We start from the raw sequence: 17,171 nt of genomic DNA on the forward strand, positions 1-17,171 counted from the left end.
AGACAAAAACACAGACATTCACCCTCTGCTTTATGCTGAGAGTGTCAGAAACCAAGATGACAGAACATGATGCTTTAATTCTGCAAACGTGTATAAAGTGCCAGCTATGCAATAACAATAATGGTAAGGAACATTTATGTAGCACTTACTGTGTGCCCCACATTGGGCTAAGCACGTTACGATTACTGCATTTGATACCAACAACCCTGGGAGGTAGGGGCTATTATGATTCCCATTGAACAGCTGAGGAAACTGAGGCAGACAGGTGAAATGGCCTGCCTAGAGTCACAGAGCTGGTAAGTGTCTGGGGCAGTCTACCAGACTCCAGTCCAGTGTTCTGTGTACTGTGGCACCAACAAGCATTAGCTCCTAAGCACCTAGGCACATGCAACCGGAACCCAGTATAACGTTCCCAGCTTACTAGCACAAAATTTGAACTACCTTGTTCAGGTAAACACCTTTTTAAAAAATATCTTTTCTTTTGTAAAAAAAAAAAGCCTTTAGATAAGCTATGAAAATGTACATGATCCCCTCTCCTTTGGGAGAAACAAAAAACAAAGCCACCGAGCCCTAGCATTCTCCAAACAATACAAAAGGGCATTGGGAAACAATGGCCTTCAAGTCCGACAACTTTGGTACAAATCCCAGCTCTGCCCCTAACTTCCTGTGCACTGACCTCTCTACGGTCTGTGGTCCTTTTCACCTTTAAATTTACAGTGATATGACCAACAGTCAGAGATGGCAGGGCATCAGGGAGGGTCAGGGGCATTGGTGCTCATGCACATTTTCTAGAAGATCATTCTCAAAGCCAAAAAAAACAAAATAAATGTATCTTCAGTATCTATTTAATCTAAGATTCAGGGCAGTAAAATTAGAGCTGACATACAGCAGGGTTTTCCTAAGTCTAAGGGCTAAAGAATTAATTTACCATTTCATGAAAGGCTTTAGTAAGGAAGCATGCATCTCCACATATCTGGCAAGAAGGTAAAACAAACAAGTTCCTTCACAATACTTACTTCTTCAAAGCCCATTTCAAACAAGCATTCGACTGCTCCTCTGACAGGCAAGAGTCGAGTGGAAAAGGCTGCATTTCCAATCCGGATAGATCTGTATTTGTCATCATTAGGGTTTCTGATAAGAAATAAACAAAAAATGCACTTCTAACGATTCCTTCATTTCACACAGCACCTCATACTTTCTGACATCTTTTCATCTCCAAGATCTGGGTGTATTCCAGCAGTCCACACAGCTCGTTTGTAAAGATGAGCTCTAAGCTGGGGTCCAGAAGGGTTACTATGGATTTGTTCAGTTGCACAAGGGGTAGTAATAAAGTAAGTGCCAGCGTCCAGAAGAGAGAAAGGGACATGGTGGGCAATATGTGCAGAAAGAAGAGGGGGCTCGGCACAACCGTCAGTGGACATTAACGTTACAACTTTAGGGAATGTTTAAGGAGCTACAAAAAGGAGGGAAAAAAAGCCTTGACCGGATAGTTGGCTGTGTGGGGATGACAGATGCAGGTATCATGGTCAGGCTACACAACTGACGGCTTATTTGTCTAAACTCTGTTGATGATGACATTTTTACCTTACAGTCATTTCAGAAGTCTCCCTGCCCACCCACACCCAACCATTCCAGGGAGCACCTCCTGGTAACCAAAACACCAGGAAAGTTAAACCAGGGGACAGTCACCTCATCCACAGCTAGAAATGAATTCCACCCTGGAGGCTGCATTAAAGGAGAGGCCTGGATTAGCCTCTCTTTTCATTCGTAAAGATGGCGTTAATAACATTCACACAGCCACCTTCCGGTACCATCCAAATGTGTTACAAGCCTCTTTACAACACAACCCACTAACGTTTCCATTTTTCTCCACACTGTGCTGTTCTTTTCTTTAACCTTACTAGACTCCCCATCTGACCAGTATTCCTGTGGTCCCACAAACTGTGGGAGCTCCCTTCTCCTCTCCACCCATCCTTCCTTTTAACCAGGATCTGCACCCTCCCTTGTGGCTGTCAGCAGCCCGTCCCCTCTTCTCTACAACCTTCGGACGTGGGGCCCAGACTCTTCAGTAATTACATCAAGATAAGCAATAGCCTTCTTTTTGAATTCTTGCTCTGGGGTCAGAGAAAACTTGGGTCTGACAACACCTGACAGGAGAGCTTTATTCCGCCCTCAATCTCACAAACACTCTAATTCACCCATTTCTTCTTTGTGCTTATTTGCATGTAATAAAATAAAAGACTGGCAGATGCTTTGGGCTTGCAGAGTTCTTCACACGCATTATCTCATTTAAGTCTCACAATAATAACACACACCGCTTCACTGATGGAGAAGCCGCTGTTCAGACAGAGTGGCTCGGCTAGAGCCGCCCAGCGTTTGAGCACAAGCATGGCCACAGACCCCAGGCCTTCAGACTCCAAGTCTAAAGTTCTATTAAGCCGGGCTCTGGCGTGACTTGCCCAGTTTTTCTCTCCAGCTTCCCCTACTCCATCCAAACAAGGGAGCCCCTCCAGTGTGCACAATGGAAAAGGGCAGTCTTGTCCTCAGGGAGTTCACAGTTTTACAGGGTCGGGGGAGCAAAGGGAAGGCCAGGTCCACAAACACAAGGCAGAGCAGAGAATGGCCAGGGCAAAGGACAGGAAAGATCACCTTCCCCTGAGGGCTTCTGGGAAGCACCAGGGCTGGGCCTTGCACTTCCACCAAGAACAAGAAAGCTTTTTAATAGAAAAGATAAAGGAGGAGAGTGTTCGGGGGCACTCCCTACCCTCCTCAGGACTCTTCTCCTCTACCTAACTGGTCTCCCTGTCTCTGGTTTCCCCCTCTCTCTAATCCATCATTCCCTGGCAAAATAATCTTCCTAATGCACTGAGTGCAGAGATCAGTCACACAGTGACTGAGCCACTACCACCCTCAAAGGATGTTCATTTACTCCCTGTGGCCTTTGGGATAAAATATTAACCTGAGATTCCTATTAGGAGGAGTTAAAAACAGGTTAGGGCTGGAGGAACACGTTTGTGCCGCAGGCCACAGTGAGGTCTGACCGGGAGGAGGAGGCCGGCTCCCACGAGGATGAGGACGGCAGAGCCAGAGGTGAATCTGAGAAGGAAAACCTGGGTGGGGAAGCCCTCCCTCCCAGGGGTCTCTTCCAGCAATGAGAAGGGCTGTGACCATGACCCCCCAACACATTCCTTTCCACCAGGGACGAACAAAAACATTGCCCTGCACAACATTCCTGCACTTCTCACAACTAGCTCCCCTTCTTCCAGCAACAAGACCACGAACCCTGCGGCCAAGACGACTGGACACACTGAATGTCCCCACACAAACAGAGGTCAGCACTGCTGGGTCCTCCTGGACTCTGCTGAAGGCTCAGCTGCCCTCACAGGGACTCAAGTCTGCGACCTCAGAGCCTTCCTTCCCACAGATCTGACCAGTCACCGAGCCTTGTCAACCCCCCCAACGTGTCTCCAACCGAACTTCCCAGGGGAGGCCCTTCTCATCTCTTGACTGAATCACCGCAATACCCTAGCCAGTGTCCATGCCCGAAGCCTCTCCCCATGTCAGTCCATCCTGCGGAGATGCCCAAACGCCATTCCTAAAACAGAGATCAGACCCCATCACTCCTTATCAGAGGAAATGTCCACGGCTCCCCACTGCCTCCAGGATCAAACACAAACAGACGGCTGACATTCAAGGCCCTTCACAATCCAGCTCGCACCAACACTTCCGTTACTCCCCTTTACAGCCCCCCAGGTGGGCTTCCTTGGCCCATCTCTCACCTCCACACACTTGCACGGGAGGCCCCCTCCCTGGAATCCCTTTCCTCAGCACATCCATCTTCCAAGCCCGGCTCAAGGGCCAGTTCTTACAGAGGGTCTTTTCTGACTCCTGAATACACTCAGGGGTACATGCCATCTCACCCATTTTGTCTGTTTCCCTGGTGCCTACTCTAACACATGGCACTCAGTAGGTGTTCAGTAAATGCTGCCTGACTGACTGATGACGGTGCCCATCACACTAACTCCTTTCCGTCTCATTCTCTACCACAAACTCTAAGACGGAACAGTCACAATTAGGTCACAAAGAACGTCTGCTTCGTCTCAATCTTGGTAGCCGATTTCTCCTTTTTAGTCAGAATAAAGCAGCGAGTATCAGTCCCCCCCTCACTGCTTCTGAAGGACAAAGGAGCATCGTCTTTAAAAGAAGCCAGACGCTTCTTGGGCCCTACCCCAGACTCCAGGAGGTGTGAAAGGCTGCTGTCTCCATCACTACCCAATCACACTCCTATTTCAGGCCTGTAATGCAATGTGTCCTAAGCTCTTAACTTATTCCCTGCTTTGGTCTAGATGGCTTTTCATCCAAAGGCCCCACTGTCATTCCTTATCCCTCTGGTCACCCCTCATCATTCCTGGATTTCCTCAAATAAATTCATCTTGATAAACGCTGCTATTCTGCTCTGCCCCCTGGGATCTCTTCTGCTCCTATAAAAGCACACCTTCCCAGGGACATTATTTCTGACATTAGTTTCATCCCATCAAGTCTGAGATAAAACCTGGGTGAAATGTGTCTGAGTACCTGCCTGTTACCCTTACTTATGTATAAGCACTGGGACCAGGCGTTTTCTCGGTGGTCCTTTCTTGGATCCTTTGGATCACTGGGTCTCTCCCGCCATTCTCTTCCCTGGTCTGTAGCTACTCTCTGATGCAGCTTGGTGGCTCTGGGTCAGCAGCTTTCTACTTCCCTGTCTTTCCCATTTAGAACCCTTCTGATTACACTGTAACACCAGAAGCTTGACAGACACATATTTCGGCACTGCTCTGAGCCAAAGCCCATCATTCTCACGTGGTAAGCCCCAGTACAGAAACCCAAATCCTGTCCTCAGACACTATCTTCTTCCCCAGCTGTGCCCTCCCAAGTCTGGAGTTCCTGCCTACAGTCGGCAGCAGCCAGTGTCCTGAAGCTTTCCATTCCCTGACCTGGATTCCCTAATAGCACTTTCTAGGTTCCTTCTGAAAGTGTCAGGGGTCTCTGACACAGATCACTAAAAACATGCAGCAGTCCACAGTCTCTGGAGGTCCAAGGGGCTGACCTTCTGCCTGGGGAGCACAGCATGACACCCGTAAGTACAGGAGAGCAGAAAGAGGAAGCACTAGCACGGCAGGGAAAGCTTCCCGGAGGAGGCAGCACCTAGAGTGGAACCGGGCTCAGCCGGTGGGTCCCCTGCACCAGCGATGACCCACGCCTGCCCCAATCAAAGGCCTCTGCCGAATGGTTCCCTCCTCACTCCCTACCCTCCAGTTCTCTGGCAGCTGAACCCCCTGCGCTATAGCCCAGACCCAGCTTTTACCCTCCCCAGGACTGTGAACTAGCACCTTCCCTGGGTCAGCGTGTTCTGTGGTGGTGGTAGGAATGCTACCAGTCTCCTGCCACCAGGGATGGGCTTTTTTATTTTTTTAAGCAATTGGGGTTAAGTAACTTGCTCAAGGTTACATTGCCAGTTATTTTGTGTGGGTGCCAAGTATCTGAGGCCAGAACCAATCCCAGCTCTCCCGACGCCGGGGCCGGCGCTCTTACTCACTGCGTCACCTGGCCACCCCTATTCTTTTTCTTAAAAGGTAAAATTAAACTGGTTTCAAGACTCAACTGAATGGATGAAAAATTATTTACCAAGAACTTTTTGTGGGCAGGAATTGTGTCAACCAATGGGGATACAAATACAAACGAGAGAGTCTGTCCTCATGGGGCTCACATTCTAATGGGGGAAATAACATACAAAGAGGAATGGCAAGGCTACAGGACAGAGGGGTGCACGGATCAGCATGGGGGTGGCCAAGACAAGGCTAAAGCTCACCAATCACCGGGCTGGGGCCCTGCTGGCAGCTTCCGGATCACCGGAGCACAGAAAGCCAGGGGGCCAGCTGGGCTTTGGCTCTTGGCTTGTAGACAACACCAAGGTAGGGAAGGTGCACTCGGCTCTGAATCTCCATCGCCTGCTGTGGCTAAACAGAGCTCCTTCTGTTAACTGTCATTTATTCCCCATTTCTAACCACAGGTACTAGCCCACTAGACAGTCCTCACCTATCCCACCTAGGCCCACCATTCCATTCTGGAAAAAATAATTGGGATTTAAAAATGCATGGTCTATATAATCCTTCTTTACAATCTGACTCATGTTTAATGTGAAGGTATTTGTAGAACCTATATCAGATTGCAGGCCATGGCATGTGGGGGGAGGGGGAGGAGTGGAAGGGAGAGAAAATCTGTAACTGAAGGGATTGTGGAACTGAACGTCGTAAACTGAAAATAAAGAAATAATTTTAAAATGCATGGTCTGGAGCACTGGCTGCCATATGTGTACCACCTTACTCCCTCAGTCTCTTGTAAAACACTTTTTCTTTGATTATCATGACCTTCTGGTGCAAATTCAAAGCTTTTCCCAGTTCACAGAGGAACAAAGATTTATCCAGTCATGATATTATATACAAGGCATTGTGTTGGGATACAAACATAAAGGTGAAGGTTCTAGGACAAGTGGAGGGGTTTCAGAAAGAAGCTAAGAGGACACCCCCCTGCCCAGGCCATCTCGTTCATCTTCAAGGGGCAGTACCATGGGAAAGTGCAGGGGTCAAACACCCACAATGCTGCCTCAACCCAAGTCAAAAGTAATTGGGAAATAGCCAATAAAACAAGTAAAAATTCAATAGAACACAGATAATGTTAACAGGTGGTTTTCTAAACCACTTCTACCTAGTGTCAGCCCCTGTTTGTACTTGAGTTTGACCCCACTGGTGTAGAGGACAGAGGAAAAGACTTGGAATTAGATGGGTTTGAATGCCAGCTCAGGCACCCATAGACATGAAGCTCTCCGGCCTTCAGCTTTGTCCTCTGTGAAGTGAGGGGCTTTGCTCTGAAGACCCCTCAGGTCCCTCCCAGCGCTAACTCTGGGATCCTATAAAGACATTTTACAAACGATGAGAAACGGAGGCCCAGAGACATTGTGATTTGTCCAGTATCACCCAAGTGCTAAGCCTAACCACTGAAAATCCAAACCCAATTTCTCTAATTCCAAATCTTGTGGTCTTTCTACTATCTTCCATCTTTAAAGTAACCATGGCCCTCATTATATAACACTCTCACTCCCATCACCTTTTAACTTCACAGAATGAATCTCAGAATTAGACCTCAGCAGCCACCATAGAACCCCCACCAACCAAATCCCCCAGCCTTTCCCTGCAGACCTGGAGGGAGTCTGGAGAAGCTCAGGACCTCCAGAGGCAGCCCAATCCCCTCGTGGATAGCTCACGCTTTTAGTTACTGTGCCTGCTTCTCCCTAGGGTTTAACAGGACAAACGAATTCCTCATCCACATTTTCCACATTTATATCACACACAGCTATCACACTGCCACTAAACCTTCTCTTCTTCAGGATCAATGTCCCTTTCTGCCTCAGCTGATCCTCTTCTGGCAAGACTTCAAGTCTCCACATTCCAGAGATCGCCAACAGTGGCTCAACAATCCTGTGTTAGCTCTTGAGTATGTTTTGAATCTAGGCCTGGTGACTTGAAAGGGGCAAGGCCAGTTAGATAATTCCTCACTATCTCCATTACTATCTTGGGCATTAACTTATTGTTCTTTCTAGTCCAAGACTCACTCTGCTTGGCAGAGAAAACAGAAACAGTGAGCCAAGCAGCCTGCCTTCTTTTGGTCAGTGGTCATCCAACTAGAGCAGAGGTCCCATTCCTTCTCTGATCCTCCTTTCTTCAACAGAGATTTAAAGAACCCACCCTTCTAGTTGTCCTTGGCCTAACTCACCACCTTCAGCTCATCCTGAGCTTCACCCCCAGCCCCTTCACAGCCGGGACCCTGCTGGACCCTTGTCTTCATGCTTGGTCATCCAGCCTGGCTCCCTTCCTCTGTACTACCTTTTAAAAATGCCAGTTGTTCAGTGAGTTCCCTACGTCGAGAGCTTCCACTGTTCTTCCTCATTGTGTTTAGAATAGCAATTCTTAAGAGCTTCTCCCAAATAACTTGAAGTCATGGGATCCTGTCTTTTTTCTGAACTCTCTGGAAAATGCTCCCCAAATGTAGGCTGCCTGTCAAATGCTTCCTGGCTTCCCTCCCATTCCCATCCCAGCTTCTAAGATGCAGCAGCCACTCCCTCCCAAGCAAGGTTCTCAGCATTTCCCCTCCAGCAGTCCATGTCTCTGGGTCCTATTCTCCTGCTGTTCTGGCTCCTTTTTCTTGAATCTTGGCAGAACCACTGAAGAACAGGATCCAGGACAGAAAAGACTGGTCAGGGAGGTCAGTAAGAAGACCCTGGGAAGGCAGTATCTACGCATCTACTCTCCTAAGCAAGAGCTCATTCATGGTCAGCCTCTTAAGAAAGTCAGAGAGAAAGGTCCCATGCACATGAAATATTTATAGCATCAGAGTTGGAAAGAAAAAATGGGCTCCCCTGGACTGGGAACTGGCTTAACAAACTGTGGTGTCTTAATGGGATGAAACGCAGCTGCCCTGCAGAAAATGACCAACATGAAGACCTTGGGAAGTGTTGTATAAACTGATGAACAATAGAGAAGGCAGGACCAAGAGACAATTCAGATGAAGGATTCAAATGTTATAAAGGGAGACGTTTCAAAGACTTCAACATTATGATCAACGCAGTGATCAAATCATTCCTTTAAAGCAGTGCTGTCAAACACAAAGAAAAACAGATCTCTGTGGCCATACTGACTCAGAAACCACAAAGTAACAACATCTATGTTGTACTGCTTTTACTTATTTTGTCAAATATTCTCAGTGACATTTTAATTTGGTTCAGGCTGGACAGAGTCTGACACCCCTGCTTAAAAGAAGAATGCCTCTCACTTGTTTACAGAACCCATGGGCAGTTTCAGACATGGATTAATACGATAATCTGTTTAAACATTTTACTGTTCTTGCTGATCACAAAGAAGGGTTCTTTCTTTTTGGAGGGGGGGAAGGCAGGGCAGTTGGGGGTAAGTGACTTGCCCAAGGTCACATGGCTAGTAAGTGTTAGTGTCTAAGGCAGAATTTGAACTCAGGTCCTCCTCATTCCAGGGCCGGTGTTCTATTCACTGCGCCACCTAGCAGCCCCGAAAGAAGGGCTCTATTGGTGGGAGTGAATCACTGGGAAGAGATAGTGATATAAGAAAAAAAGAATAAAACACTTAAAAAAAAGTATATGCAATCCATTTGTAACATCCTTTCTCCGTCCTTATTACTATCATCTGATCTGTAGGAGCCTGGACCCCAATTTTCCCAATGGTTTTAATCTGTCTCATGATCTTCTTTATCTCCATCACACCTCTGTTCTTGTAAACGCCACTGTGCAGGGAAGAGAAGGCCGTGTGGCAGAGGAGGATCAGGGGGAAGCTTGGCTGGAATCCTGGCGGTGCCACTCCCTTCCCAGGGGATCTTGGGCAAGTCGCTTCTTCCTCAGGATTCCAGCTTCCTTATCTGTAGGATGCAGGGTTTGGACTAGAAGGCCCCTAAGGCATCTTGCAACTCTTAATCTATGCCCCTTCACTGACCACCATTCTAACATCCCAACCACACAATTCTTTAATTTATAAATAACAAAAATAAATAAATTTAATTTAAAATTAATCATAATTTAATAAAGACAAACATTTTAATATACAAAGAAGAAAGAGTCTTGTCAAGAAATAGTTTGCTACGTATAATTTGTTTTTTGAAGGTATATATACACTTCAAGGTAGTTACCTATACATAAAAGTATGTATATACTTCAGTAAATAGAATACGGGTTCTTAAGTCTGAAAGATTCATCTTCCTGAGTTCAAATCTGATTAAGTCACTTAACCCTGTTTGCTTCAATTTCCTCATCTGTGAAAGGAGCTGGAAAAGGAACAGCAAACCACTCTCTGCCAAGAAAACCCCAAATGGGGTCACAGAGAGTCAGACATGACCTAAAACAACTCAACAACAGTAAAATGTACGTGCTTATTTAACAGAACAAGGTAGCTTTTAATTTTTCATTTTCTTCTCTTATTAGTGTCTGAAAGTCATGTTGCAGAGGTTACACTTTACTGCCTTGTTATTCAGAAATACTGTACTCCCAGGCTCCCAACTTAGGAGTCAGCCTCAGCTCCCCCTCAGTCCTCATATCCATCTGAGCAGTCACCAAGGCCTGTCCCAGAAGCTCCTGAACACGTCCCTTGCTCTGCTCTGCTGCAGACACTTGCCTGATGGTGGGTCTGCCTGCCCACTCCAATGCATCTTCCCTCCAATGGCCAAAGAGATCGTCCTAAAGCAGATCTGACCAAGTCATCTTCCCCTTCAAATTCCAGCGTCTCCCTATCACCTTCAAGATCAAATACAAAACTCTGGATTTGTCATTCAAAGTTCTTCACCATCAGCCCCTCTCTAACCCGTCCCGGCGGCTTCCACCTTAGTCCACCCAGTGCTGTGTGATCCAGAGACACCACCCTCCATGGGGCTCCTCACTTACTGGCTATTTCCCATGCCTGAAAATCTCTCCCTCCTCATCTCTGCCTCCCGGCTTCGCTGGCTTTCTTCAAGACCCAGCTAAAATCCCTTCTTCTATGTGAAGCCTTCCCTGATCCCTCTTAATACTAATGCCTTCTAATGCAACCTTTATATACCTTGTTTGAACAAAGCTATTTTCACATTTTCTCTTCTGCTAAACTGTGAGCTCCTTGAGAGGCGGTGGGACTATTTCTTCCCTCTCTTTGTAGCCCTAGCACTTAGCACAGGTCCTGGCACATAGTAGGTCCTTAATAAATGTTTACTGCCTAACAGTCACAAGAATCCTCTGTGGCTTTCTTTGCCCTTTTTCTCTTCTTCTTGGATTTAAAGTGTGTTTTACTGATTTTTTTTGGCACATCCTTCTCTACACACTAACCTAGTTCTCCAATTCTCAAAATTTGTTAGCATTATCACCCACTCTTTCCTCCTTCCCTCTTGTTGGAAGGAAGACATAACACCACTCTGGATAAGGCTAATTCCTACTCTATCTGAATCCTAGATCCCATCTTCTTCTGCCTCCTCTAGGACCAGGTTCCAGCAACATCCTACCCTTCTCATTATATTCCTCTCCATAACTCCTTTCCATGGGTCTAAAAATATTCCAATTTCTGCAATCCTTAAAAAAAAAAAAAGAATTCCCTTGACTTCTAACCATCTCATCTCTTTTCTCCTTTGCTACCAAACATGATGAAAAAATGCCAAACTGATTCCTTAGCACCTCAAAATCCTTCTCCTGATACGACTCACTCCCAGGTCACCCCTTAATCACCAAAGCCAACGGCCATCTTAATTTCCAGACCCTCCTGGATTTCTCTGTGGCTTCTGGCACATTGACTATCATCTTCTTCAAATACGCTATTCTGAAAATTACTTCCAAAATGCTACATTATTCTGGTTTTCCTTCTATCCCTTTTCACTGTTGCCCCTCTAGCTTCTTATCCTCTTTGCAACCTCTTAATGGAGACGTTCTCTGAAGTTCTGACTTTGTCCTCCTTCTCTCTCGGTTCTCTCCCTTGGCAATCTCTTGTTAACACGGATGATTGCCGATCCAGAATTCCAGTCCTGCCCAGGTGTGGTACAATGGAAAGAACACTGGATTTTGAGTCAGAGAGCTGCATTTGAATTGTGATTTTCACTCACTGTATGACCTTAGTAGGCAGGTCAGTACACCTCTGTGGGCCTCAGCTTCCTCATCTGTCCAAGGAGGCAGCTGGACAACAGCCCTCCTCTTCTCTCTCTATATTCCTGCTCTTAGTGACCTCCCATCATTGGCCATCTCCAAGGAGAAGACTCAGATTTATGGTCTCTCCCCAGTGCTTGAGTCCCACACCATCAACAGCCTGGAGACATTTCAAACCGGATGTATCAGAAACAGCTCAAACTTAAAATGCCCCAAACCGAAATCTATTTCCCCCCAAACTCGGCCCTTTTTCACACTTCCCTGTTTCTGTCAGAGGCACTCTGACTGTTTTCATTTCCCAGGTTTGTAACTTCTCTCCCTCACCATACACAGACAATCAGTTGCCAAATCTTCACATTTCTCCCTCCACACTATCCCTCCCACTTCAGTTTCTCCACCTCAGTTCTGGTTTTCGGCACATCTGGCCTAGACCACGCCAGTCACCTACTGCAGACTGTCTCAAGTCTCCCCACTCTAATGCATCCCAAGCTGCCCAGGTACCATGTCATTCCTCTACCCAATCAGATCCAGGGCTTCTCCATTGTCACTTGGTCAGAGTAGAAAGTTCTCTGTTTGGCTCTGAAAGCCCTTCACCGTCTGGTCCCCAGGGATACTTCTAGTCTCACTGTACGTGATTCCCCTTCTATCCCTCTACAATCCACCCAAACTGACTGCCTTTGTTCCTCACACTCAAAGCTCAATCTCTAGCCCCCCTACCTGGTACGGGCACTCTCCTCTGCCTTACACCTTCCCTCTCTTCCTTCAGGATGTGGTTCAGGAACAACATGTAACCTCTCCAGAGCCCCCCTCAGGCTACTGTGCTCCCCAATTACTCATATTTAGTGATTTTCTCTTTCTTGGCTGAACTAAGATTCCTCCATGACCAGCATATACTCCAATTCAACAAGTATGCAAGACAAGGAAGGGCACAGCATGTATACAGATGATAGGAGGTGAAAAGTTACGGGTGCAAAGAAGAAATTCAGACAATATGCTCTAAGAGTATCTGGGGAGACAGAAAACCCTGTGAGCTGAGGTCACCCAGAGGACATGTCACCTGGGCTGAGACCTGAAGGCAGACAAAGACTCTGGATGGTTGGATTGGAGAAGGGGCATTTCAGCCTATTAGCACACAAAGTTAGTAACACCAAGAGCCAATCTTCAAAAGGTAAGTGCTCAAGGACATGCATAGTTTTTAAATAAGAACTGAAAATTCTAAGTGGATACATGAAAACATTCTTGAAACCCCTAATGGTAGGAAAAACATACATTAAAACAGTCACGAGATTTTGCCTCACAGGGCAAAAATGACAAAAGATGGCAGCAAGCAGTGCTGGAGGGTTTGGGGGGCTGCTGTGCAGGCTATGAAGGGGTCCAGTCCTTTTAAATATCTTCTTGGAATTATGAAAGGAAAAAAACGACTCAACTGCTCATACCCTTTGATTCAAAGAGGCCACACCTACAGCACATACCCCAAGTAAGTCAAAGTCAGAAACAAAGGTCCAACAGATAGTAAAATTATTCATAGCAGTGCTTCTGTGGCAGGAAATAATGGAAAATAAAAATGGGGACCCATCAAATGATAAATGGCTGAAAAATACTATGGTAATATGAAAGTCATGGGATATCATTGTACAGTAACAAATGACAAATCAAGTTATTTAGAGAAAGATGGGAACAGAACAAGGAGAAATAAGCATAAGACACTAATATAAACAAAACATCATAAAAGACAGAAGTCAGTTAACAAGCATGTATTAAACACCATGTGTCACACTCTGTACAAGGTGCTGGGGACATAAAGACAAGAAAGAAACTGTCCTTGGAGTCAAAAAGTCAACATTCTTCTGGGGAAAACAATCTGTACGTGCCTGAGTAACTACCAATGATAGACAAGGCAAATAGAAAAGAATTTCAGGAGGGCCCCAGTCAAGGCCTTGCACTAGCATTCTAGTAGCAGGGAGAAGGCTGGAGCAGTGGGTGAGAGAATTGTTAGGAAGCACAAGGGAATGAGAACTGGTTGTGGGTAGAATGGACAGATGACATCAAGAAAACCTGGTGACTAATCGGGCATGAGAAATAAAGGGCAGGGAAAGGTCAAAGTGAACCTCAAGATTCTCAATTTGTGAAGCCAGCTCGTGGTGGTGCCAGGGGCACAAATACTGAAGTCAGAGGGAGGAACAGATGTAAGATGACACTAGTAAGGTGATTTCGGCCAAGATGAGTTTAAGTGCTGGCAAAAAAAGATCCTAGACCCAAATGGAACTCACACTCAGAGGGGGCAGGACTGGAGACTGAGATAAATTGGAATCCGAATTCAAAGGGCCTTAAATGCAAAACTAAAGAATGTGCGTGTTATACTAGAGGTAGGAGCAGGTCACTGGAAGTGCTGGGACATGGAAATAATTGGATCAGAACTGTGCCTTGGTAAAATTCTTGAATAAAGAGATTTGAGGTATGAAAACTAATTAGGAGGCTATTGTAATAGTTAAGTGGTGATGAGAGCCTGGACTAGAGTAGTAGCATTTTATAGCACTTGGCCAATAGATCTGACTATCTAAGGCAGGGGTGGGGAACCTGCAGCCTCAAGTGTGGCCCTCTGACTAAATACAAACTTCACAGAACAAATCCCCTTAATAAAAAGGATTTGTTCTGTACAACTTGGACTCTGGTAAAAGGCCAAACCAAACCTAGAAGGTCATGTGCAGCCTCAAGGTCACAGGTTCCCCACCCCGAAGGAGGGGATTGGAGAGAGTGAAAGATGAATCCAGGGTTTTAAATCTTCATAACTGGGCAAATACTGGTGCCATTAACTGAAAGATGAAAGTTTCAAGGAGGGTTGGATAGGAGAGAAGGTGGGGAGCGAGAAGGGGAGGAAAAGAACATGTTGAGTTTAAGGTATAGGCAAGCATCAGACAGATCTGTACAAAGGCAGCTGGAGACGTGGGAAGGGAGTTCAGCAGAGATAGCAGGACTTTGGATAAGTAAATGAGGAGGTCTAACCAGCTCTGAATCATTTGCTTAATTTGATAATGCTACCTATACCTTTATCAATGACACGGATGAAGGGGTAGGTGGCCTGCTTAACAAACCTACAGAGGACAAGAGGCCAGGAGGGAAAGCTAACACTGGGGGAAGAAAGAGTCAGAACCCAAAAGGATCTGGGGGGTCGAGTGGACCCCAAGCACAATAAAAGTGAGTAGAGATGTAGCAAAAGGAAAGCAAATATAAACTTGGGATACACAGAGAGAAACAGTTTCCAGGAAGAGAGAGACGTCAACCTCTCTGTCCTCTGTCCTGGTCAGACCTCATCTCTGCGCACCATGACCCAAGGATACTGATAAGCCTGAATATCCAGGAGTGTGGGACATCATGAAGGTTGTAGATAGCTCAGTGTGAAGAAAGCTGCCTCCAGGTATCTGAGGGCGGTTATATGGAAGAGATATTAGACTTATTCTATTTGGTTTTGAAGGGTAGCGCCAGGGGAAGGTGCAAAGCTGTCAAATTAGGCTGTTAGGAAGAAAATCTCCCTCACAATGAGCAGGCCCAAAATGCAAAGGGCTGCCTTGAGGGGCAGGTTTCCCACTGAAGCCCTCGGGGTGCAGGCTGCACAGTCACTGGTCCACACCATAAGGAGGGCTTCTTTCAGGTTAGGGCTGGACAGGACAGAGGCTGTGGTCCTTTCCAATCTCCAATTCTAAACTCTGAGATCTCTGATAGCTTTGGGAGTCCCCAGAGATAAACAAGGCACCAGTGAGAGCAGATGAAGGAGCTAGAGTGTTTATTACCATGTGCCAGGATACAAGCAGAAGCATACTAGCTAGTCCCTGTCCTCCAGAAGCTTACACTCTAATGGGGAGGGGTGCCAGTCAGAGGCTCAGGAGAGAGCCTTTGGGGACACACAAGCTTAGTCGTGGGAGACAGAAGAACAACAATATTGGCATGAAGAAGGCCCATCTGGAGGAGCTGGGGGGAAACCTGTCCTGGTGAGCAAAGGGGCATCAAAATCGGCAGGACCATGAAGACTGAGAGAAGACACTGGGTTAAGCAATTAAGAGATCACCGAGCACTTCTGCAATCAATGGTTGGTTGGTTCAGAGGCCAGATGGCATCTGAGTGGGAAAGGAGTGAGAGCTGAGCAGTAAATCAAGGCTCCTCTTTCCAGGGCCAACAGGGCAAGGCAGGACAAAGGGAGGGCTTCCTTTAGGGTTTTTAATATTTTTTTCCTTAATGCTGATCTTTTAAATGACCAACTCAGCAACCACTATTAAGGCCCTGAGTGCAAGGCACTTCTTTGGTTGGCCCAGAAAAGCCTCCTGATCGACTCAGATACCTTATTTCTGGGAACTGGAAGAGTCAGGTCAGGTTATACACCATCTTATGTCTAGTAAAGCTTTAGTCATTCATCATGACGTAAAACAGATGTGTCAGAACCGGCTTCTGGATGTTGCAGACACCATGGAATACTCTCGTTAATTCTCCCTGGCTCTAGTATTCTCAATGGCTCTCCGAAGGCAGTACCAGGTCACCAAGCCAAAATCCCCGAGTTCTTATTATTCTAGAAGCTGATATCTGTCCCCACTTCGTGTTAGAAGCCTGAAAATTCAGTGAACACAGAGCCCTCTAAGGAGTGCAGAGCTGACCATGCAGTCCTACTGACAGGGGCATCAAGGCAAACACACAAGAGTGAAACCTACCTGCAGACTTTCCCGTAAATGCAACAGGGAAACTGCTTGTGTCACTCCTGCAAAAAGGGAGCCAGAGGCCGTGAGCAGGACCCTGGGCAAGGCCAAGGCCACGCAGCAGCTGGGGACCAGAGGACCTTGGAGGCTGGGGCTAGTCCCGGAAACGCCAGAATTGGGGTAAACAGCAAAGTCCCAGGTGTTCCCTGCCCTGGCCCCGAATCCTGATGCCCGTTCTGGACTATGTTTGCATGTTCAACGTGGGAGGGTGGGGGTGGGGGGAGAGAAGCCTGTGACTCATGCCTGCCCGCCGGCCACCCGTGGCCAGTGCAGATGCCGGTGCACTAAACACACACACACACACACACACATTCTCTGAGCCCCACCGCCAGTGCTAATGCCGGTGCACTAAACACACACACACACACACACACACACACACACACACACACACACACACACAGACACCCACACACACACTCTCTCTCTCTCAGGCTTCAGATAAGATCTCGGCCCCTCCCCCTCGGGCTGCCCGGGCCAGAGCCCATGCCCTGCGGCCCTTCCGGGCTGGGGGTGCTTGGGCTCGGGGCCGGCCGCGCAGGGGTCTCCCTCCTAGCTCCCGCGGGGCCGGGCCCACGCCAGGCCCCAAACCCCGGCTCGGGTGGCCAGAGGCGCCCAGGCAGGGCGGGGCCGCGTGCGGGGCGCAGCAGTGACCTCGCTGTCCTGGGCAGAGTGCCGACCCTGCGCCGCGGGGTCGGAGGGGGGCGGGGAGGGCC

At 47.3% G+C, this 17,171-nt stretch overlaps 1 protein-coding gene across 2 annotated transcripts in view; it reads right to left on the reverse strand.

Annotated features, from left to right (window-relative positions):
* The window catches only part of NGLY1 (N-glycanase 1), a 51,687-nt gene that overhangs the window by 33,921 nt on the left and 595 nt on the right, over nt 1-17,171 (reverse strand). For both annotated transcript variants that reach the window (XM_069088516.1, XM_069088515.1), the window contains exon 2: nt 1,017-1,131. In XM_069088516.1, the coding sequence (XP_068944617.1) occupies nt 1,017-1,131 (115 nt within the window). The remainder of the gene's footprint in view (nt 1-1,016; nt 1,132-17,171) is intronic.

Source organism: Petaurus breviceps, unplaced genomic scaffold, assembly GCF_028583685.1.
Source record: "Petaurus breviceps papuanus isolate PSGF00001 unplaced genomic scaffold, PetGlider_PUasm1.0 185, whole genome shotgun sequence".
Lineage (NCBI taxonomy): Eukaryota > Metazoa > Chordata > Mammalia > Diprotodontia > Petauridae > Petaurus > Petaurus breviceps.